Source organism: Hyaena hyaena, unplaced genomic scaffold (genome assembly GCF_003009895.1).
Source record: "Hyaena hyaena isolate Hyena2069 unplaced genomic scaffold, ASM300989v1 scaffold_32, whole genome shotgun sequence".
In the NCBI taxonomy this organism is placed as follows: domain Eukaryota; kingdom Metazoa; phylum Chordata; class Mammalia; order Carnivora; family Hyaenidae; genus Hyaena; species Hyaena hyaena.
Window position 1 is genome coordinate 687,025 of NW_024080663.1, and position 24,883 is coordinate 711,907.

The 24,883-nt window shown below is 39.3% G+C and overlaps 1 protein-coding gene across 4 annotated transcripts in view; it reads right to left on the minus strand.

The window, feature by feature from the left end:
• The window catches only part of SLC35A3 (solute carrier family 35 member A3), a 53,248-nt gene extending 30,921 nt beyond the window's left edge, over positions 1 to 22,327 (minus strand). The window contains exons 1-2 of one of the 4 annotated variants that reach the window (XM_039228435.1): positions 21,521 to 21,551; positions 13,400 to 13,409 (exon numbers count right to left, since the gene is read on the minus strand). Coding sequence is in view for 2 of the 4 variants with exons in the window: in XM_039228436.1 (XP_039084367.1) it covers positions 21,570 to 21,587 (18 nt within the window). In the remaining 2 variants the exon portion in view is untranslated. The other 3 variants (XM_039228438.1, XM_039228436.1, XM_039228434.1) reach the window with 3 other exon arrangements.
• Positions 22,328 to 24,883: the final 2,556 nt, after the last annotated feature.

Below are 24,883 nucleotides of genomic sequence, written 5' to 3' on the forward strand. Positions count from 1 at the left end.
CATCAGGCTCTGTGCTGACTGCCAGCTCAGAGCCTGGAGCCTTGTTTCAGTCTGTGACTCCCTCTCTCTCTGGCCCTTCCCTACTCACGCTGTCTCTCTCTCATTCCTAGAAATAAATAAAAACATTAAAAATAAATAAATAAATAAATACATACATACATACATATATACATACATAAAGTATTAAAAATAAGAAAAATGGAGAAAACTTGTTTTAATTAGTAAAAACTTCAACCATAATCAACTACCTGAAGACATCTATATTTGGTATAGATTCTGTCAATAATTTTTCTTATTTCAGTTTTTTGGAAAGCCCTAAACCCCAGGACTTTAGTTTTCAACAACCTTTTGGGTTCCTGTAATCACAAAGTTCCACCTTTTCCTAAAAGACAGACCTTTCTTGATGGAAAAAAATGGAATGTTAAAATTCAATAAAGTACCAAAAACAGGGCACCTGGGTGGTTCAAATGGTTAAGCATCTGGCTTTGGCTCAGGTAACGATCTCGCAGTTTGTGAGTTCGAGCCCAGCATCAGGCTCTGTGCTGACAGCTCGCAGGCTAGGGCTGGTTTCAGATTCTGTGTCTCCCTCTTTCTCTCTACCCCTCCCTGCTCATGCTTTGTCTCTCAGAGCATCAATAAATATTAAAAATCAAAAATAAACATTAAAAAAATTTTTTTAAGTACCAAGAACATAGCAAACATCTATGATTATATCACCTGGAACTAATAAGTCTCAGTCTTGTCACATTTGCTTATCTTTCTCTGTGTAAAGGAATAACATTACAATAAAAGTCAAAGTCTCCCTTAAGCCACACCTATAAATCCTATTCCTTTCCCCCTCCAGTAGGAACCTATTATGAGTTTAGAGTATATATTTCTAGTCTACTATTAAAAATTCTTTATACATATATAGATATAATCATTAATTACTTTAATATATATACATAGCAACAAACTGCATACTTTATTCACTATTTTCCTTACTTTATTCAGCATTGTTTTGCCATCTATGTTGATATACAGACCTAGCTCATTGCTTTTAACAACTCCAATGTTCCATAAAATGAGTGGACCTTTTATTTACCCATTCTCATACTGATCAACATTTAGCATTCTTTTCCTTTTGATAATTTAAATATAGGGGCACCTGGGTGGCTCACTCAACTGAGCATCCAACTTCAGCTCAGGTCATGATCTCATGGTTTGTGAGTTCAAGTCCTGTGTCAGGCTCTGTGCTGACAGCTCAGAGCCTGGAGCCTGCTTCAGATTCTGTGTCTCCTTCTCTCTCTGCCCCTCTCCTACTTGCACTCTGTCTCTCTCTCTCTCAATAAAATAAACATTGAACAAAAATTTTAATTAAATTTATAAATTTCCTTAAAATTTTTCAAATAGTTCCTAAGTATTATATAAGTCACAAGAATTTTAAGCTATTTTTCTAAAATTTAACATTTTATATGAGTTTTCAAGTCTCTCCAGTTCTAACACACACACACACATGCACACACACACACACACATACCTTCTATTAATCTAATTTCAATTTTTTCATCTAAAACTTTTGCTTGAATTTTTCTTTTTCTTTATTTTATTTATTTACTATTTTGTTTTATTTTAAGAGAGGGAGAAGCGTGTGTGCACAAACACGAGAGAGGGGCATAGGGGGAGAGAACCTTAAGCAGGCTCCACACTCAGTACAGACCCCGATGTGGGGCTCAATCCCATGACCCTGGGATCATGACCTGAGCTAAAATCAAGAGTCAGACGCTCAATCTACTGAGCCACCTACGCACCCCTGCCTGAACTTTTAAACTATAAACTTTTGAGCACATATAGTAATATATATAACATATATAATGAACTACTGTACAATTATTTGTTGTTTAATTACTGTATTGAATAACAACAATATATAAATGCAATCTGTGTATGTGTGATTTGATACAGCAATCGCATTGCCAGTACTTCTTTTTTTTTTTAAATGTCTTATTTATTTTGAGAGAGAGAGAACATACGGATGTACCCATGAGTGGGGTTAGAGGCAGAGACAGAAGAGAGAGAGAATCCCAAGTGGGCTCTATGCTTTCAGCACAGAATGCAACATGGGGCTCAATCCCACAAACCATGAGATCATGACCTAAGTTGAAATCAAGAGTCAAACACTGGGTGGCTCAGTTGGTTAAGTGTCCGACTTCAGCTCAGGTCATGATCTCATGGTTCATGGGTTCAAGCCCTGCATCAGGTTCTGTGCTGACAGCTCAGAGCCCAGAGCCTGTTTCAGATTCTGTGTCTCCGTCTCTCTCTGCCCCTCTCCCACTCATGCTCTGTCTCTCTCTGTCTCAAAAATAAATTAAAAAACAAAACAAAACAAAAAGATTTTTTCAAAAAATAGTCAAACACTCAACCAACTGAGCCACCTAGGTGCCTCACACTGCTAGTACTTCTAAAGTCCTTTGCAAAAATTGAAGACACAAAGAAATGGAAAAACATTCCATGCTCAAGGGTTGGAAGACTAAATATTGTTAAAACGCTAATACTACCCAAAGCAATCTATACATTCAATGCAATCCCAATCAAAATTGCACTGCCATTCTTCTCGAAGTTAGAACAAACAATCCTAAAATTTGTATGGAACCACCAAAGACTCCAAGTAGTCAAAATAATATTGAAAAAGATAACCAAAGTGGGAGGCATCACAATTCCAGACTTTAGCCTCTACTACAAAGCTGTAATGATCAAGACAGGCTGGTATTGGCACAAAAACAGACAAATAGACCAATGGAATAGAATAGATTGGACCCACATATGTATGGCCAATGAATCTTTGACACAGCAGGAAAGAGTATCTGATGGAACAAAAAAAAAACAAAAAAAAAAACAGTCTCTTTAGCAAATGGTGCTGGGAGAACTGGACAGCAACATGCAGAAGAATGAAACTGGACCACTTTCTTATACCATACATAAAAATAAACTCAAAATGGATGAAAGAACTAAATGTGAGACAGGAAAACATCAAAACCCTAGAGAAGAAAACAAGCAACAACCTCTTTGACCTCAGCCTCAGCAACTCCTTGCTGGACACATCTCCAAAGGCAAGGGACTTAAAAGCAAAAATGAACTACTGGAATGTCATCAAGATAAAAAGCTTATGCACTGCAAAGGAAACAATCAACAAAACTAAAAGGCAACCAATGGAATGGGAAAAGATAGCTGCAAATGACATACCAGAAAAAGGGCTAGTATCCAAAATCTATAAAACTTACCAAACTCCACACCTGAAAAACATATATTCCAGTGAAGAAATGAGCAAAAGACATAAATGGACACTTTTCCAAAGAAGACATCCATATGGCCAACAGACACATGAAAAGGTGCTCAATGTCACTCATCATCAGGGAAATACAAATCAAAACCACACTGAGATACTACTTCATGCTGGTCAGAGTGGCTAAAATGAACAACTCAGGAAACAACAGATGGTGGTGAGGATGTGGAGAAATGGCAACTCTCTTGCACTGTTGGTGGGAATGCAAACTGGTGCAGTTGCTCTGGAAAACAGTGTGGAGGTTCCTCAGAAAATTAACAATAGAACTCCCCTATGACTCAGCAATAGCACTGCTAGGAATTTATCCAAGGGATATAGGAGTGCTGATGCATAGAGGCACATGTACCCCAATGTTCATACCAGCACTTTCAACAACAGCCAAATCATGAAAAGAGACTAAATGTCCATCAACTGACAATTGGAACAAGAAGATGTGGTTTATCTATACAATGGAATACTACATGGCAATGAGAAAGAATGAAATCTGGCCATTTGTAGCAATGTGGATGGAACTCATTATGCTGAGCAAAATAAGTCAGGCAGAGAAAGACAGATACCATAAGTTTTCACTCATATATGGAACAGGAGAAACTTAACAGAGGACCATAGGGGATAAAGTAGTTAAGGAGAGGGAGGGAGGCAAACCACAAGAGACTCCTAAATACTGAGAACGAACTGAGGGGTGATAGGGAGTAGGGTAGAGGAGAAAATGGGTGATGGGCATTGAGGAGGACACTTGTTGGGATGAGCACTGGGTGTTGTATGTAAGTGATGAACCACGGGAAACTATCCCTAAAACCAAGAGCACACTGTATATTAACCAATTTGACAATATATTATATTTAAAAAAAAAAAACAACAATAATAAAATTAAAGTCCTTTACACAAGGGGTATTTCAGGGTTTGGTTAGTTAGTCTAATAGACCTTGCACTTGCTTTCCCAATCACTGTTTTTCCTCTGAATGGTTACATAAAGTTGGTATTTATAAAGTTAGTTTTATTTTATTTATTTTTAGTTCTCATTTTAATTTTTTAAAATTTATCGATTTATTTTGAGAGAGAGAGCACGATCAGGCAAAGGACAGTGACAGAAAGTAAGAGAGAATCCCAAGCAGGTTCCATGTTGTCAATGCAGAGCCTGAAGCAGGGTTCAAATTTGCGAGCAGTGAGATCATGACCTGAGCCAAAATTAAGAATTGGACGCTTAATTGACAGAGCCACCCAGGCACCCCTAGCTATATTATTTTTAAATCCCATCTCACAACATATGTACAAGATAACTTTATTCATTGAGATTTGATGAGTTTGGATGATGGCTTAATTAGAATATTTTTGCATTTTGTACAAAAAATATTAGTAAGCAGTTAAAAGAGGTTCTCATCAGTTATTTTTTAGTTTTTATTTTGAGAGAGTGCAAGTAGGGGAGAGGAGCAGAGGGTGAGAATCTTAAGCAGGCTCTATGCTCAGCCAGGGAGCCTAAAGGCAGGGGGGACTGGACATGGGGCTCCATCTCATGACCTTGGGATCTTGACTGGCATCAAAATGAAGACTGAATCACCCAGGTGCCCCAGGAACAAAAAGATTTTACAAACGCAATAGAAGGTACAAATTAAGTACATTTGATATGCTAATTAGATGTCCTTCATTTTCTTTAAAATAGCTTCCAAAGATCCTTGCTTTATAATGCATTGTCAGCCAATTCTGAGTTAAAGTCGTAAAATGTTAAAACAATACACATTACATGAAGTATATGTGTCATTAATTTACACTTCTGCTACCACCTCTACTCCCAAATTAATCAGGATTAGTGAGATATTAGTCATGTAAATCATCATTAATTACATTAGATATGCATTAACTAAGTTTTGAAATATTCAAAACATTATATACTAATAATTTCTACTCATCTTTTCAGACTTATATAGGTCCTTGTATGTAAATCTGAACATCAGTCTGGCTACAGACTTATTCTATAAGCTTACTATGTATATATTATAATCTTTAGGTCTGTATATGAAGCCCATTATGTCCACTGCAACAATAATATCTGGGAGTGCCTGGGTGGCTAAAGTGGTTGACTCTTGATTTTGGTTCAGGTCATGATCTCACGGTTTTGGGATTGAAGCCCGTGCTGGGCTCCAGGCTGACAGTGTACATTCTGCTTGGGATTCTCCCTTGCTCTCTGTCCCTTCCCCCATTTGTGTGCAGGCACAATCTCTTTCAAAATAAATAAGCACTTAAAATAATAATAATCATATCTGTACTTTGCTGATTTGTCTCCAGCTACTAAAAGCCCTACAAGACCAATGTTTAGTCAGTATTTTTAAACTGTAATAAAATTTACCTAGATTTTTAAAGACTACTAAGTACCTAAGAAATTCTGCACATCAATTTTTCTTCTATTGTAAAAACAAAAGGCTAAATTTCTTAACTTACGGTTTTTAGAGTAAGCTATATTTACATTTTCTAAACAGTAGTTCTGAAATATACTCCCTTAGTACAAATAATAATCTACTAGCAGTTACTGACATAATACAGTACATGTGAAAACACACAAATTACAAAGTGATAGGAAAATATAAGTTCACATTATATGCCAGTCAGAAATAGCTATTAGTAAAAACAGATCTTTTAAGGTTTCCCAAGTAAGTATGAACAGAAAAAATAAATAAATACATACAGAAATACTGACCTTAAGTTCTTGTCCATTATCTTCCATGATGCCTAACTTTAAAACTGCAACCTATACCTGTATGCTACATAATGACAAATAAAATTCATCACAACTGCCTTTACTCCTGATGCTGGCATTTATATATCTTCCTTTCAAATTACCTCAAACGTAGCTACTGCATTCCCTAAAAGCAGCAATAATATGTCACACTTGAATATGTCATACTTGAAATCCCTAATAATCCTGTGGAATCCAAAAACTTCATTTTTTACTAAAGTGAAAGAAAAATGAACCAAAGGTAATTTACATTATTGGTACAATCAATTTTGTTTCTATGATAGAAATAATAACTTCCATCAAATTAGTTCACTTCAAGTGCTTAAGGAAAAGCACAATCCTGCTCAGTAACACTTAATAACCAACTCTTTACTATCTAAGGTTCCTATTACAATCTAAGTAAAACAACTTTTCATTGTTTCTCCTTCCCTTTCTTCCTCAATGTGTCAGATGTCTGTTTACCTAAGGCAATATTACCTGTATGTAAATTACATTACTGTCAATTTTTAACTTGTTCTTTCAGGACTTCAGAATTTCAATTCTTACATTCAGTAAAATCAATAGTACTCAAATATTTCTTCACTTATACAAATATAAAACCTATTTGCATCCTAATTTTTAGATTTAAAATTGTTCAGTATTATTTATTGTATTCTTTATATAATGTCAGTAATTTAGAAAACAGTACAGCTCTAAGATCCCCTTTGAGGGGCAACTGGGTCATGATCTCATGGGTCATGGGATTGAGCCCCATGTTGGGCTCTAGGTTGAACATGGAGACTGTTTAGGATTATCTCTCTCCCTCTGCCCCTCTACCCCACTGCACACACTCTCTCTCAAATTAAGAAACAAAAAAAGGGGGGCAGAGTCAGTTGGGTGGCTCAGTCAGTTGGGTGTCCGACTTTGGCTCAGGTCATGATCTCACAGTTCATAGGTTCGAGCCCTGCATCAGTCTCTCTGCTGTTAGCACAGAGCCTGCTTCAGATCCCTCTCACCCCCTCTCTCCCTGCCCCTCTCCCATGCACACACATGCTCTCTCTCTCTCTCTCTCAAAAACAAGCATTATAAATTTAAAAAAAATAGTATAAGTATGTAAACTGCCATGACCTAAGATGCTAGAGAAAAATACCATAGGAAAATTTTGATACCTTACATCAACTTAGTTAAACTCATAAACTCAAACAGTCCCTTACTCTGTATGGTGCTAGGTTAGAACTGGTTAAACACAAAATCTGCTTAAAACTTGAAAGAGAGTGATGCAAAAGCCATTACTCTCAGAAAATCCTCAGGGTTACATGTGGTAAAACAGAAACAGAGAAACAGACTGCAGTTTCTCTTACTCTTCCCTGCACTGGGTCAGCTCTTCCTCACAGCTGCAGACCCTACTGCACAGGAGTGGGCTCAGGCTCTCCACCAGATTCTTGACTGTGGACAGTGAACGACAGCCACACAGAGAGGACAGCTTTCTATACACTCTCCAACCAGCTCCACTGCACAGTCCTATTCTGGCTACAGCACATGCTTCCCTTCCTAGATGGTTCTGAAAGCTCTGACTTGAGTATCCACACCAGTCTTTCAGGAGGGCTGCTTAGTGACTTCTCAGTAACCCTTCATCACTCTTTTTTTTTTTTTTTTTTTTAACCATAACTTCCCCTGATTCTCTCACAATTGTGAAAGGTCTTTTTCCTATCATAAATCCCTTATTCTATAATAGTGAAGGGTTCTGTTTCTCTATTGAACCCTAACTGATAAAGTTTTGGGTACCAAATGTGGTTTCCAAGGTAATAGAACCACAGTGATAGTAATTTGGAATCAGTTTTCTGATCTGACTAGGTTTAAGGCCATTAATGACCCTATTACCAGTGGTAAAGGAGATACTGGTAGATCACTATGCTAAGGCAAAATATGAATTATTCCCAGGGCGCCTGGGTGGCTCAGTCGGTTAAGTGTCTGACTTCAGTTCAGATCATGACCTCATGGTTCATGGGTTCAAGCCCCACGTCGGGCTCTGTGCTGATGCTAGCTCAAGCTCAAAGCCTGGAGCCTGTTTCAGGTTCTGTGTCTCCCTCTCTCTCTCTGACCCTTCCCTGCTCACACTGTCACTGTCTCTCTCTCTCTCAGAAATAAATAAAACATTAAAAAAATTTTTTTAATTAAATTATCCCCTGTAGGGGCACCTGGGTGCCTTAGCTGGTTAAGCATCCAATTCTGGATTTTAGGTCAGGAGCCTGCTTGGGTTTCTCTCTCTTCCACTCTCTCTGCTCTTTTCCCACTAGCGTGTGTGCAGGCACTCTCTTTCTCTTTGAAAATAAATAAATAAACTTAAAAAAAAACCTACTGCCTATAAATATGTATAATCAACATACGGCTTTAAGCGATCAAGGAGCTGCTGCCACAAACATTTTACTGGAAAATGGTTATCTAATGGTGTTCATTTGTTGCTTCTATGATAACTAGAAGACTTGGAGAAAAAGAATAATGAACTTGAGACCCTAAATTCACAGACCACGGTCCAGGTAAGGTATCAGAAAGCTTCCATGACTGCCTTAAAACAACTTATCTCTTTTAGCTACAAAGTCAGTATTTATGAAAAAGAAATCCAAAGTCTGATCCTGTCATGGGCTTGCTTTTTGAAAAAGCAAATTGAGTTTACAACTTCATAGGGTCCCAGGATCCTATATTCTATATATTTTTACAATCTCTATATCCTAGCACATGCCCAGATATTAAAATATGTCTGAGGATTGTAGTAGGCTGAATAATGGCCCCCAAAGATAAGGTCCTAATCCTTAGAACTTGTAAATTATACCTTATTTGGTAAAGGGGATTTTGCAAATGAAATTAAGGATCTTGAGACAGGAAGATTATCCTGGATTAGCTAAATGAGCCCTAAATACAAGTGTCCTTATAAAAAGCAGGCAGAACAAATAAGATCGTTGGGGTCAGGATGACTATGCCTTCAGAAACTGTCAGAAGTGGGGATTTCTGAGGAGGAACCGCCAAGTGCTCTTGTAGAGGGGCGAGACTCTGAGTCGAAACTGTCTTGCCTGCATTTTGTCCTGTCTACACTGCTGTGCACATGCCCTGAAGTATTCCTGAATGATGAGACAGAATGTGTTTTCCCTGGCCATTCAAAGCCCACGTTTTCAGAGCAAATAGAACACAAGAAAACAATTTCACATGTAAAAAGTACCTCAGCCTATCTGCAGATAACACTGGGGTTACTGGCTCTAGCAGCTTTGGAAGTAGCAAATCCATTATGCCATAGTTAAGGTACAAGCAGAACAATAAAAATAGTGAGATTAATTAAAAAAAAAAAAAGACAGAAAAGAAGAACACAAAGACGCAAGAGGAGAAGGCAGTGTGAAGATGGATCCAGAGAGAGAGATTTAAAGATGCTGGCCTTGTCCATGAATGATGCAGCCACAAACCAAGGAAGGTTGGCAGCCACCAGAAGCTGGGAGAAGAAAGGAATGGATTCTTTCATAGAGCTTCCAAAGCCTTCGACTACCAGCCTCTCTGATTATCAGCCTCATGATTCTGACTTTGGAGTTCTGGCTTCCAGAACTCTGGGAAAACAGATTTCTCTTTATCTAAGCAAACAACCTGGGATAATTTGTTACAGTAGCCACAGGAGATCAATATAAGAATGTATATTTTAAAATTTTAATTGTTCTCCATTCTATGTCTACTTAGGCAGAAAGCATTTAAAATGTTTAGGAAGAAGACTGGTTAAAATTAACTTTTCAGTACTTGAAAGAATAAATTAGTTACCAGGAAAACTGACTTACATTGAAAAGTACATACAACAGTTCTTCTCATGTAGTTTGTGCTTAATAAATAGTTTTTAAAATAAATGCCACACTCGGTAAAAAAAAATCAAGGCTATCCAATAAATATTACTCTAGTGATGTTCTGTCATAAAAAATTTGAAGCCCATCCACTTGGTTCACAAAACTAAATGGTTAATAATAACATTTCTATAGGGATAAGGACTTGACTAATGTTACAAAGTAATTCTTCTACTAATGCTTATTTTAGAAAACATCCATTTCTTTCCTATTTTAAAGGACATGAAAGGCAGAGAATATACAGATCATCACTATTTTTATTCGTGTATTTTTCTATAACCTAAAATATTAATAGCAGATAATCAGATATAGTTTATAAACTACAAAACAATTCCCAATTTAAAATTTTCCATTCACACTTGACTATTTTCAAATTGACTCCTTTAAACATGATTTATTGTCCAGGGGCGCCTGGGTGGCTCAGTTGCTTAAACGTCTGACTTCGGTTGAGGTCATGATCTCTCACGGTTTGTGACTTTGAGCCCCATGTCAGCCTCTATGCTGACTGCTCAGAACCTGGAGGCTGCTTCAGATTTTGTCTCCTTTTCTCTACCCCTCCCCTGCTCATGTCTGTGTGTGTGTCTATCTCTCTTTCTCAAAAATAAACATTTTTTGAAAATATGTAAATAAATAAACAAACACAATTTATTGTCCAGTTACAGGTACACTACATGAGTCAGAATATGCCATCTAAAACATATCTAGGTATATGCAGAAAGTCAAACATAATATAAACATTCTATAAGTGTTATTACCCAAGTACTAACATTAATAACAAGGTTTCAGCATTTTTCAACTGTTTTAAGTATTAAAATGCACAAGGATAATCAAGAATGATGTTTACCCATTTATTTAATTCAACCTGAGGAAAAACCTGAAAGATCAGGAGCCTTAAGATGTTTTTCATGCCACTCACAAATGGTAAAAATTTCAGAAAAACATGTTTAAAATTAACTGAAATTTAATAGAAGATATAGAATGAGCTGGTATTTATGGGGTTATAGTTTGACAGACTGTCAAGGACAAAAAAAAAATTTTTTTAACTCCAGCTATTAACTGTACTTGGTTAATTAAAGAAAGATTACCACCACCCCCCCCAAGGACAAAATTCCACTATTAGAATCCAAACTCTGTGCAGCAGAGTTTTCTTCAACCACCGCCCTTTCTAAACAGGAAACTGCAACCACTCCCAGTTAAACCTACAGTCTTAGGAGTTTACATACCTATGGGCTTATAAATTACATAGATAATGATAGATAATGAGTACATTTCAATTATGCTTATTCAATATTTACTGTTCAAGTCTCATGGCATTCTGCCTACCAACTAATGGGACAGCCTTCAGACTCTCATAACTATCCTCCATACAGCAGATGTCTTAATAAACTGTAGACCTGATCACATTCCTTCTCTTTTTGTAAAGTTTAACTAACTCCCTCCCAATAGAAGATACAGTACAAACTCACATAGAACAGTCCCTCACAAATTTGGCCAACCTAAATTCCCTACCATAAACTATGACCTGTCTCAGACACTTTGTCTTCCTGCATTCTCTGAACAAATACCCCTTTAAAAAAAAAAAAAACACTTTTCCAGGGTGCCTGGGTGGCTCAGTCAGTTAAGCGTCCAACTTCGGCTCAGGTCATGATCTCACAGTTTGTGGGTTCGAGCCCTGTGTCGGGCTCTGTGCTGACAACTCAGAGCCTGGAGCCTGCTTCAGATTCTGTATCTCCCTCGCTCTCTGACCCTCCCCTGCTCATGCTGTCTCTCTCTCTCTCTCTCTCAGAAATAAATAAAACATTAAAAAAAATTTTAATAAATAAAAAAAAACACTTTTCCTCTTCTTTACCAGTAGAACTCCTATATTTACAGGCCTTAAGATACAAGTCTACTCTCAGTGAAATTTTCCAACATTTCAAGCAGACTGAAGTCTTCCCTCTACTACATTCCAATGTGATTTTCACTTATATTTCATAATACCACTTGTAAATTTTATCAATCTAATTTGTTGACAGATATGCACTTCCATTTTTTATTCATCACTGTATATCCTGCATCTCCTTACCAGTGCCTGTCACGTAGTAGGCATTTACTATATGTTGGATTTATAAAAGAATAAATAAACTCCACAGTAAATAAATTCTCAGAAGGGGAGAATGATCCTCATGAATAAAGTCCCTCTGTATAATACATAATAGAGGTACCCATGCAGAAACTAGTCTCATGAAAGGTTTTCTAATCATTGTAACTTCACAAAAGAAGTTAAATTAATAAAATAACATTTCAGACATTGCACCTACAGCATATCAGACATTGTACTAGGTGCTTTACAGGCATCATCTCATTTAAATCTCATTTAGTCTAGGGCTGCCTGGGTGACTCAGTTGGTTAAGACTCTTGATTTCAGCTCAGGTTATGATCTTATGGTTTGTGGGTTCGAGTACTGCATCAGGCTCTGTGCTGTGTGAAGTCTGTTTGGGATTCTTTCTCTCTCCCTCTCTCTGCCCCTCCCCTCCCCTCCCTCTCAAAAAAATAAATAAGCTAAAAACAAAATAATTAAAAATAAATCTCATTTAATCTGTAAAAGGAGGAATCACACAGTTTATACATTTAAAAATCTGTAGGTTCTGAGATATTAAGTATATAATTTGCCTTGCATAACATGTCAGAGCTCAGATATAAAGCAAGATTTCTTTGAAAGCTACCAATTCATGGCTTATGAATTTTTGCAATAAGTCTTTTGCATGGTCTTTGCAGTGAAGGCTAAGTGTTTAAACAAGTCTAAGTTTTAGAGGGCCAGTCAGCATAATAGATTAGAGTATGCCTCTGGACTCAGATTGCCTAATTTCACATTCTGTCCCCACCACTTGACAAATAAATTATTTTACCTCTCTGGAGGCGCCTGGGTGGCTCAGTCGGTTAAGTGCCCGACTTCGGCTCAGGTCATGATCTCACAGTTTGTTGGTTCAAACCCGCGTCAGGCTCTGTACTGACAGCTAGCTCAGAGCCTGGAGCCTGCTTCTGATTCTGTGTCTCCCTCTCTCTCTGACCCTCCCCTGCTCACGCTGTCTCTCTCTCAATCAGAAATAAATAAAAACATTAAAAAAAATGTTTTAAAACAAAAACAAATTATTTTACCCATCTGTCCCTCCTTTTCCTCATCTATAATATGGAAAATAGTATGTACCTCACAGTACAATTATGAGGATTACAAGGTATCAATCAGACAAACTGGTTAGAATACTACAATGCTTTATTTGAACATTCATTGAATACTTTATAAGACTCACTCGTGTTAGAAAATGCTACTAGAAATGTTTAAAATTGGCTTTAAAGAGCACATGAATTTAGAAAAAACTCTGTGTCCAACTTTTATAGAAAAAGTAGGTAGAGTAGGTATAAAGTTGTATGTAGACACTCTCTTACTGGAATGGTCATTTTTTTGTTGTTGTTTGTTTTGGTTTTTTGTTTTGTTTTGTTTTTTTAGCATTTTACCTGTTGTGACCTAAGAGTTTCTGCTTCTTCTTAGCTCTAAGTTCTACTGTAGTACCGGATCCAGCATACTTTTTCAATCAAAACACTGATCTCCAGACAGCAACTGGTTCTTTGGATTTTGAGGGTATCTCAAAAACGATACACTAATAAGAATTCTGAGTAGCCAATTTAGATAGAGAAGCCGGGTAATATTCAAGCTTATAAAGTAAAAACTATCATATTGATATACCAAACACTCTCAAATCTACATAGCAAAAGACACTTAAAAATTTTTAAAAATAAAGAACCACAACACTACACTATTTCATAAAGGAGATAAGTTGAATGTACTAAGAATACACTTGCTTTTCAGAGGGTCAAAATCTAATGTTACACTACCAATTCATACTGATCTGACTTTAATAATAAATTCATACACATGAATAACAATATTAACTGCTGGTTTGATAATATTCAAATGGTGATGTTCAATGACATTATAATTGTTGGTTTGATTTCAGTTACCCAGACAGATCTAGAATTTACTCTCAATTTTTTTGCTGTTTCCTAAACATGCACAAAAATTCCACAGATTAATACCAAATAGAAAGTTCCTTCTCTAAACCTTCAGGAGAAGGAAAGAAATTCAAAAGTTGTACTTGACAGCTACTGAATGATAAAATTGGGCTTTAACTGAGGTTATTCAGTTGGTTCTAATGTTTATCCAGCCATGCATTCATCATATTGAGTTTCTGCTGAGTGAGAAACATATCTGAGGATACAAACTACATCCATTTCAAATATAACTGAGGCAGTGTAAATAGTGTGTGTAGAACCTAGGGCCAATTATTTGACCTGACTGAACTTTAATGTTCTCGTCTATAAAATGGGATGAAAGGAAATAGAATATGCCACCCGCAAAATATCCCACTTCAGCATATTGGTTGTTTTCAGCTGTAGGTACGTAGAAAAAAAATTTTTTTTGATGTTTATTTATTTATTTTTGAGACAGAGATCGAGAATGGGGGAGAGGCAGAGGAGAGAGAGGGAGACAGAATCTCAAGCGGACTCTGTGTACCTGATGCAGGGCTCAAACCCATGAAACTGTGAGATTATGACCTGAGCAGAAATCAAGAGTCAGATGCTTAACTGACTGAACACCCAGGTGCTCCTGGGTATTTAAAAATTTTAATAGCAAATGCAGGGGAGGCTTTCCCCAAACCTCCATTATCTGCCTAAAAATAAGTCCTCTAAAAGGAACTCAGTTATCATAAATCCCCTCCCCAAAGGAGTTTCATCAGCCAGGGAGGATGGACTCACTATAGGAGAGCAGATTCAAACTTAACACCACACCCAGATAAACCTTGTCACAAATTATCTTACCTCTAATCTGTTCTTCCAAGGGCCCATTCATCCTTCCTAAAAATCACTTCTTCTCCCCTAAGAAGCCTACATGTCCCTTTTATTTTCCCTCTTAAAATGGGATTTAATCCTGAATGCTAAAACTATTTCTTTGAATTCGTAATTTTCCCTGAGTGTATGTATACCTTGTATACATGGAGAATACATATTAATAAACTTCTGTTTTTCTCTTGTTAATCTCTTTATTGCAAGGGTCTTAGTGAGGAACTCAGAATATCAGAGAGAAAATTATTTTCCTCCCCTACATTTTCTGATGACAAAGGATGGAATTGCTGAGACACCCTGCTCACTCCAGAGATTACAGATGGACTCTGGAAGAACTGGAAGAAGCCAGAACTGGGTAAGAATTCTTACCAAACCAGCTCTCCCTGATCTGTAATGCCCAGTCCCAAGAGGAAGATAAAACTTCAAACTGTTCCTTCCTTTCTAAATTCAGATTCACAGAAGAAAAACACTTGTAAATAAATATTAGTTCTTGAATTAACAGTCTTGGGAATTTGGTTTGGGGGTACCCACTGGTTATTGACCCTTGCCTCCCAAGGTACAGCTATTACTTTCCTATTTGCCTCATTCTGTGCCCTAAGAATTTGGCTTGGCTTTCTGGCTGCCTGACACAGAGTGGTTATTGGTTCTTCTGTGTGTAAGTGGCTCAACCATCAGTTTAGGAGCCATAAGAATATGGAATAAAAGAATATAATACAGAATATTCAATAGGAGCTGGATAGAAATGTGTGTTACAGGGGCGCCTGGGTGGCTCAGTCAGTTAAGCGTCCGACTTTGGCTCAGGTCATGATCTCACAGTCCATGGGTTCAAGCCCCGCATCAGGCTCTGTGCTGACAGCTAGCTCAGACCCTGGAGCCTGCTTCAGATTTGGATTCTGTATCTCCCTCTCTCTCTGCTCCTCCCCATTCATGCTCTGTCTCTGAAAAAAAAAAAAAAAAGAAAGAATGAAAGAAATGTGTGTTACACCTATTGGAAATTAGCATCCTACTGTTGCCAGCTGTAGGGGGTAGGATGAGGTGGAGGCGTGTTGTCTCTTTCTCTTGGAGTCGTTCTGGATCTTGGGAGGGCTGCAACTTTTCTACCTTCTTTGGGGATGTCATTGCATTAAGTTTAGTTATAAAAGGTATTGGTTTTGGTTTTGAGTCACTTGATAGTTACACCCTTGGTTTTAAAGAATATTTAATTTTTTTAATGTTTATTTTTGAGAGAGAGTGAGAGACAGAGTGTGAGCAGGGGAGGGGCATAGAGAGAAGGGACACAGAATCCAAAGCAGGATCCAGGCTCTCAGATGTCAGCACAGAGCCCAATGCAGGGCTCAAACCCACAAACCCTGAGATCATGACTGAGCCACCCAGACGCCCCAGAAAAAAAATATTTTTAAAAAGGAGTTCAATACTACCAGGAATATTTACTGTTTGTCCCAGCTGAAACCTAATAGATAAGATATTTGAAAGGACTTTTTTAAAGGAGTTCTATGGTCAAAAGTTAGTCTAACTACAAGCTGATATTCAGAGCTTCATGGGAGTTTTTGTTTTTTAAGGCCTCTCTTGTTCTATTTCATCCTGTTCCTCACATAGGAACTTTTTAGTTAACTGAAACTTCCTGAACCCCTGCTGACCATATGCTCTGCCAACTCTGTCCACCCGCTTCTTGTTGGCATGATTTTGCTGAAGATAATCTGGAATTTCACTGGCTGCTTTGAGAAACCTAACATCTTCCCAAACTGCCTCCTTGAAGACCTCTCTCCCTTCCCATGATTTCTGCTCCTCTTTCCTTCGCCACCTTCGATCTTCCATTCAGTCCCCTTGAATCCTTCAAGCCCCTACCTCCTCCACCCTTCTGTCCACCAGCAAGACTTCTCCCTTCCCCCTTCAGCCCTCCGATGCCTACAGTCATTTCTACTTTAAGCAGCATTCAAAGGGAGTCAGAAACAACTACCTAGAAGCAACTACCTGATGCTGAAAAGAGGAAAGGAGCTATTTGGAATTGGGCAAGTGAACAATCTTCAAAGTCTTCACAGCAAATATTGTAAAAAGCTTTAGCCATCTGAGCAGGTAACCTTATCTTCTTCCATCTCCCAGAAATACAATTTGGATCCAATTCTTCTTTTCACAAACTAGTGAGTTTTATATTATTGTACCTGACATGTGTTACAATAATTTAAGAATTTAAAAGGATTCAAGAATTTAAAAGAAAGGCTGTAAGATCTATTTGTGTTTTTCTGTATGTTTTAGATGTGTGACATTTTTCTACCTCTGGATAGTCTTGACAAAATTAATTTGTAAAAGAGCTCCATTTAACTGAACTAAAGATAAAGAAGTGCCATATTAATCTAATACCCTCTCAGAGAAATACAGAAACTAACTCAAATGGTTTTAAATTCACACGACTCAGTTAATCTTTGGCAAATAAGAATATTGTTGGTTTAATTGAAAAAAGCAAAAAAAAAACAAACCAGCCAACAAAAAAATAGATATATCTCCAGAGTTGTGAGCATTAAATATAATGCAGACATACAGATTTTCTACCTGGGTTTACTAGTCAAATAAGCATATGTTATCTCTGTGTCACAAAATTTGTCAGCAGGAAAAGTAACTTAATAAGATGGCTAGTTGCTAAGGTCTCATGAAATTTTCATGAGTAATTTAAACACATGTGTTTAAAACCACTGAATTAAATAATTATAAGTTTAAATGTAAAAAAGTTTAAAAATATAAAAATTCATAAATGAAATTTTCAACGATAATTACTTTTTATACTATGTCTGCTTGAAATAGTTTACCAAATCTCTTTGGTAACTTACAGCCTTAGAGTTTTGCTAAGTCAAGTTAAATGATGAATATTCACTGAATATGTATAATCATCCCACAAAAGGCAAAATGAAACATTAATTACTGAATGTAAGTTAACCTACTTTTGGTCTCTTATTAAAAAGCAACCAGGGGCACCTGGGTGGCTCAGTTGATTAGACGTCCCACTTCGGCTCAGGTCATGATCTTGCAGTTTGTGGGTTTGAGCCCCGCATCGGGCTCTGTGCTGACAGCTCAGAACCTGGAGCCTGCTTTGGATTCTGTGTCTCCCTCTCTCTTTGCCCATCCCCTGCTCATGCTCTGACTCTGTCTCTCAAAAAATGAATATAAATGTTAAAAAAAAGAAATTAAAAAAAAGCAACCATAGATATTTGGATCTGTTCGTAAACATGTGTTGTACCATGGTGAAAAATATTGAAAAAATTACACCATGAGGAAGCATATAGCTTTAGAAATTAGGAAATGAAGTATTCATAAGTTTGCCAATGTACAGAATGTTGGTGTATGACAAACATTTCACAATTACTTCCTAGTTTTCACTAGAATTAAGGTATCTAAGTTAAGAATTCTAATTAATATATGTAATTAAAATGCTAGGAATAACAGAGGGGGAACTTAGTATACAAGGAAAGTGGAATGTGTCCTGGTGTGAAAAAATGTATGACATATGGAGATAAGTTTTTGTTAAAGGAAAAAAAAAAGAGTAATTTTGTCCTAAAATAGAGTAATTCATTGTTCCAGAATGAGAAAGAGCAGAATAAAAGACAAAAATTAAATGGATATAGAAAGCTGGGAAGAGAGAGGAGATACTTATTTCAAATGGTCCAGGTGGCTAAAACTGAATGCATTAATTATAGGGGTTATAAAAATGAGCCTTAATATCTAAAGTACATTGATGCAAAACTAGAACTGAGTCTTGTCTCTAGCAAAAGAGGAAAGCTTTCTTGGACTATGGGTTTGCCCTTGATAAAATTCAGAAAAGTTTTCCTTTAAGTAATCTTTTATTTTCCTTTTAAGTAATCTGCCTAGAAAACAAAGACCCTGTGTTTTATCAAAATAACTTCCTGTACTTTCCCATTTTCTTTATCCGTCTTTGATTACTTAAGAAACAGAGTCTTCTCGGGGCGCCTGGGTGGCTTAGTCGGTTAAGCGTCCGACTTTCGCTTAGATCATGATCTCGCGGTTTGTGGGTTCGAGCCCCGCGTCGGGCTCTGTGCTGACTGCCAGCTCGGAGCCTGGAGCCTGTTTCAGGGTCTGTGTCTCCCTCTCTCTCTGACCCTCCCCTGTTCACGCTGTCTCTCTCTCTCTCCTAGAAATAAAAAAAAAAAAAAAAAATTAAAAAAAAAAAAGAAACAGAGTCTTCTCTATTAAAAGAGCTCATTTATATTTATTATATATAACTATGTAACTTTCAGTATTTGCCTTCAATGTTTTCGTCAGTTTGGTTAAATGGATAACTAAGTATTGTTTCACAGGACCTATGATCCCATTTATTTATTTTTAATTTATTTTTATGTTTTTATTTATTTCTGAGAGAGAGAGAGTGTGTGTGAGCAGGGGAGGGTCAGAGAGAGGGCGACACAGAATGTGAAGCAGGCTCCAGGCTCTGAGCTAGCTGTCAGCACAGAGCCCGACATGGGGCTTGAACCCATGAACCGTGAAATCATGACCTGAGCCATAGTCGGACACTTAACTGACTGAGCCACCCAGGTGCCCCCTTATGATACCATTTAATCATGTGTTTTAAAACAGTATGTTTCGGGGTACCTGGGTGGCTCAGTCGGTTAGGTGTCGGACTTCGGCTCAGGTCATGATCTCACACTCCTTGAGTTCAAGCCCCACATCTGACTCTGTGCTGACAGCTCAGAGTCTGGAGCCTACTTCAGATTCTGTGTCTCCCTCTCTGCCCCTCCCCGAATTGAACTCTCTCTGTGTCTCAAAAATAAATAAACATTAAAAAAAATTTTTAACTTAATATGTTTGGCAAAACTCCCAAAAATCAAATTCTAAATTTTTTTTGAGCTGGACCTAACTTTGATTTGTTCCAGAGGGTCCCTGAAACACCTCAAAAGATTTGTTCTTGGGGCGCCTGGGTGGTTTAGTCGGTTAAGCGTCCGACTTTTGCTTAGGTCATGATCTCACGGTTCATGGGTTCGAGCCCCGCGTCAGGCTCTGTGCTGACTGCCAGCTCAGAGCCTGGAGCCTGTTTCGGAGTCTGTCACTCCCTCTCTCTCTGAGTTGGAGAGACACTGCTCATGTCTCTCTCTCTCCTAGAAATAAATAAAACATTAAAAAAAAAAAAGATTTGTTCTCTCCTTATAAAAAGAAAGATGTCAAACTAACAGAGCTTATTTGATATGTTAAATTCTATAGAAAGCATTGCCAGGGGCACCTGAGTGGCTCAGTCAGTTGAGCATTGGACTTCAGCACAGGTCATGATCTCACACAGTTCCTGGGTTCGAAGCCCATGTCGGACTCTGTGCTGACAGCTCAGAGCTTGGAGCCTGCTTCAGATTCTGTGTCTCCCTCTCTCTCTCTGCCCCTCTCTTGCTTGCTCTCTGTCTCTGTCTTTCTCTTCCTCTCGAAAATAAATAAATAAAAAAGTTTTTTAAAGCAAGGAGGTGTCAATTTCCAGTTATAGATAAAATAAGTACGTCCTGGGGATATTGTACAGCATGGTGACTATAGTTAATAATGCTGTATTATACATTTGAAAGTTGCTGAGAGAGATCTTAAACGTTCTTATCAGAAGAAAAAAATGTGTAATTATGTGTGGTGATGAACTTCGACAAGACTTATTGTGGTGATCATTTTGCAATATATACAAATAGCAAATCTTTATGTTGTACATCTGAAACTAATATAATGTAACATGTCAGTTATATCTTAATAAGAAATAATTTTAAAAAGAAGGTGGCATTTAAGTCATTAAAGAATAAGTAGAATTTCTACAAAGATGGTAAAAAAAGGCCTTCCTTGTAGAATAAAAGATACAAGCAAAGACCAAGGCAGGTAGGCATAGAGCATGTTCAGAAATAACATTTCCAAGCAAGTACTGTGGTTTTGCCAAAAAAATACGATTATGTGGGATACAGTAATTTTAAAAAATGAAAAGGACATATCGGAGTGGAGCTACGAAGAGCTCCAATTTTGAAGCGTTTGAATGCAACGCTAAATAATTTTACATTTGTTTGGGAGCCAATAGAGGGTCACTGAGTATTTCTGAGGGAAGTAACCAGGGGCTGCGTCAGCTCCCTGTCTTTAAAAAGCAGTAGGGAAAAAATAAAAATAAAAAAATAAAAAATAAAAAGCAGTAGGGAAGGGAGTGATTGGAAGAGGGACAGATGGAGGGAAGCAAGTCCAGTTTGGAAGCCACTGCTGTAGTGCAAAGAAGAAGACAGAAGCACCACAATTAGCAGAGAGGGAGTGGGGATGAAAAAGGAGAGAAGTAACTTGAAATGTTGAAAAAAGGAGAATCTATACTTGGGAGGAAACGTTAGGACCAGAAATGTAAACTTCCAAGTCATTCCCTTAAAGGAAACTGCCCGAGTGTACCAATGAAAGTTAAGTAAGAGCACCAAGTGAAAAACTACCACATTTCATCTTTAACTATCCAAGTTGAATGTTGACTGAAACCCAAAGACTCTGATCCCCCTTTCAAAGGCTGCATGTAACAGAACAGAATAAAAGATTCAGTCTTTCTACTGTCAAGTCATGAAGTGTAAGTGGTCTGCTAAGCAAGGCCCATTACATTTAACATCATCCTTTAAGTCCGTTGAACCAGCATTCCCGAGAGGTGTTTAGTTGGTTTAAATACATGTTATTAAAATCCTCCCTTCCTCGACACTCAGAACCCTCCCCCAACACACACACGCACGCACACACCTGTCCCGACAGGAGGCTCACAGGAGGCTCACCCAGCTGCGGACGGCCCTTGCCTCTGTACTGGCCTTACCAAGGACAGCCCTTCCATTTCTTGAAGTCCCTGCAGCTTCCTGAGCGCAGGGTCCTGGTCTGGTGGAGCGGCGCCTACCGCAAGGCTACGCTCGGAGCAGGAGCCCAAGGGACGCTCACTGAAGGAATGACCGCCCCCCGGGCCCACCGGCCACCTGGCTCCGCACGCCCCAGGCTCTGAGGCTCACAGAGCCGTTTTCATGCGCTTGACACACCCCTCTCCTCGGGCCCTTTTCCCTCCTCCGCCCAGCACATTCCGCACGTCTTGCCTCGGAGGGACAACGCGCCACTTCATCCGCTCCCACCCCTGCTGAGCTCGACACGGTCCCCGTCGCTCAGACGGACTTTCCCTCAGCCCCCCCGCACACCTTTTCCTCCTCCTCCTCCCGGAGCTGCTCCGGTCCCCCACCCCCCTACCCCCCGGCAGCCTCTCGCGCCCCGGCCGTGCGCCCGCCGCCCCCCAGCGGCGCGCCGCGCTCACCTCCCGCGCAGCTCCGCCGGCTGCGCTCACCCCGGACGGCGGCTCGGCCCCGCCCGGCGCCCCGCCGGGTCCCCGCGACCCCTGACGCGCAGAGCTGCCGGGTCCGGCCGCCTTCGCCGCCGCCAGCTGGTGCGGCCCAGGCGTTTCCGGGTTCCCGCGGTCCCGTCCCCCAAATGCTCCGGCTTCCGCCGCGGCCCGGGCAAACGCCGTTCCCGGCTCGGCTCCGGCGGCCCCAGCGCGGCACTTGCCGGCTCTGTCCCGAAAGCGAGCCACCTGGGCGGCTGGGCGGGCAGCTGCGGGTGCAGGCTCCACTGTTGCGTCGCCACCCCGGGCACTGCCTCCTGCTAGATGTGTCCCGGGTGGAAGAGTCAGGTGGAGCGGCGCCCGCGGCTGCTTCTGCGAGGCTGTCCGGCTGGGAAAGGCAAGGCAAAAGTCCTTTGCCCAAAGGAAAAAGTAAAGTCCTTTGCCCAAAGGAAAAAGTCCTTTGGGCAAAGGATCCTGAGAGGGGGTGGGGAGGCGAATCCAGGAAACCCTGCCGTAGAAATAGCTGTTCCTGTCACTGAAAACGAGATTAGCTCCGGAGCGGGCTGCCATCCGGGAGTCTGGAAGAAGTCTTCCTTGACTGGGAAATGACCACTTCGCCCACCCTGGCTGAGACCTTGAGCCTGGGGAGAGCCCAAAGCGGCGCCAGCAATGGGCCTGGTGCTATTAATCAGGAAGGGGGAAGACACAACAACAAAAGACAAATGGGTCCAGAGGATCTCAGAGTCATAAAGCACTAACCCCTTCCTGGCCTTAAAGGCCTTCTGATGTTTGTTGGAAACCGTACCAGCCACAGCAGCGCATTCTGATAAGGGACGAACTGAAATTAATATTCTAGGTCCAGTTTGATCATCAAATCGTAGGGCAGGGCTATCCCTTTCCTCTTAACGCAATGCCTCAATAAATTAAGCCTGCATCTATTTATGTTGCACATGATTAAAACTACCTCCATAGAGACAGGGAGAGAACAGAAAAATAAAATTAAGTAACTGTTAGAAAAATAACTGGCTTGGGGGTGGCTCAGTCGGAGGAGCATGCGAATCTTAATCTTAAGACTTAAACGCTTGTAAAACACCTCCAAGTATAAACCACTCCGCATGGATACTGAAACACTCATTGCAAAGCATAACTTTTGGTTATGTAATTTTTACGTACGTTTTGCCTCTCATTTTTATATGATACAGAGATGCCGTATATTTGCATCTGTTAATGAATGTGTTCATTTTTGCAGCCCTGGGATGTGTATGGCTATAAAAAGTTTTAAGCTGTATTATTCATAAGCTCTTCTGGTCTGCTGAAAATGCTAGTGTATTACAGTCAAAATTATCTAACCTCTTAGAAGTCACTATGGTTTTAAATTATAACCAATATATGTGAATGAGTCTCTACTCAGCAATAATGACAGAAAGGAACAACTTTCTGTGAGTACTATGTGAAAAATTACTATTTTTGCTGTACCTGTATAAATAATAAGACTAGCTTTATTTTATAATCAAGAATAATCTTTCTTGGAGTGCCTGGGTGGCTCAGTCTGTTAAGTGATCAACTTGATTTCAGCTCAGTTCATGGTTCCTGGGTTTTGAGCTTGGGATTCTCTCTCATGCTCTCTTCCCCTCCCCCTGCTGTGTGTGTGCTTGCTCTCTCTCTCTCTCTTCCCCTCTCAAAAATAACCTTTAAAAAAAAGAATAATCTTTCTTTGACATTATCTTTGATTAAAAGGGGGAATGATTATAGAGAGAAATTTTGTATTTCAGTGGAAAACTATAGCACACTCTTCTGACTCTAGTCCCAAATTAGCAAAAGTTGGATTATCAGACTACAGCCCTGTTCACTGCCTTTTTACCATTTGTGTACTTTGTAAATTCCAGTTAATTGGTAGATTTGCAGACTCTGTCATCTCTGGTGGAGATTTAAGTGAATTCTCCCTTCTTGTGGAAAAACTAGTTTGACTACCTTCCTGCAGTTTGGACTGGATGGATCCTATCACCATGCCCAGAGATCATTAACACTTACCAGTTTGGTTCTAGATTCCTTCGATATCTGGCTACTACTCTCTAAACTAAGTTTTCCAAAATTTCTCCCTCCTGCTTGACTCAATGTGTTCAAGAACTAAAACCTGACCACCCATACCCCTTTCGGGTGCTGCAAAGACTTCTCTCCTCAGAATCTGACGAAGCCCTGTGAGCTAAAATCTTCATTTAAAACCTTGAAGAGCTCAAGCAGTTATTACTATAGTAGACCATACAGGGTTAGAGTTCTCCCTGGACAAGCCACTGTCCGGGTCAAAAAGGAAGCTTGGCAAGATATCGGGTTACCCATGCCCTTGCCTGAGACCTTAATGGATTATTTCTTGGACCCTACTTGGCTCCACTTAGGAATTTATTCACCCCTCTGAGGTGTTCAGCAAAAAATTATATTCATTTACCTTGAACAAAAGACTGACAGTGTTGAACTTCACCTGAGCCTTGTGCCCTTGAAGAACAGCCAGAGTTAAGATACTCTCCCAACCACCACACACCAATGTTTTGTGTTCCAGGAATAGGCTTATGGCAAAGACATACCCTTTCCCGTATGACTTAGATAAGACCCACTGTCCACTCTTTTTCTCATGACCCCTGTAAGACTTGAGGATACCTCTATTTATCTGTGACAAAGCCAAATATATACCTTTCCCTTTTCTCATGAACCTGCTGACAAGGCCAAACATACCCTCCTACTTCTTGTCCTTTGTCTCATGATTGATTAGCTGAGATTAGAATTCTTTTCCCCTTGAAACTAACTGTGCTGGTACA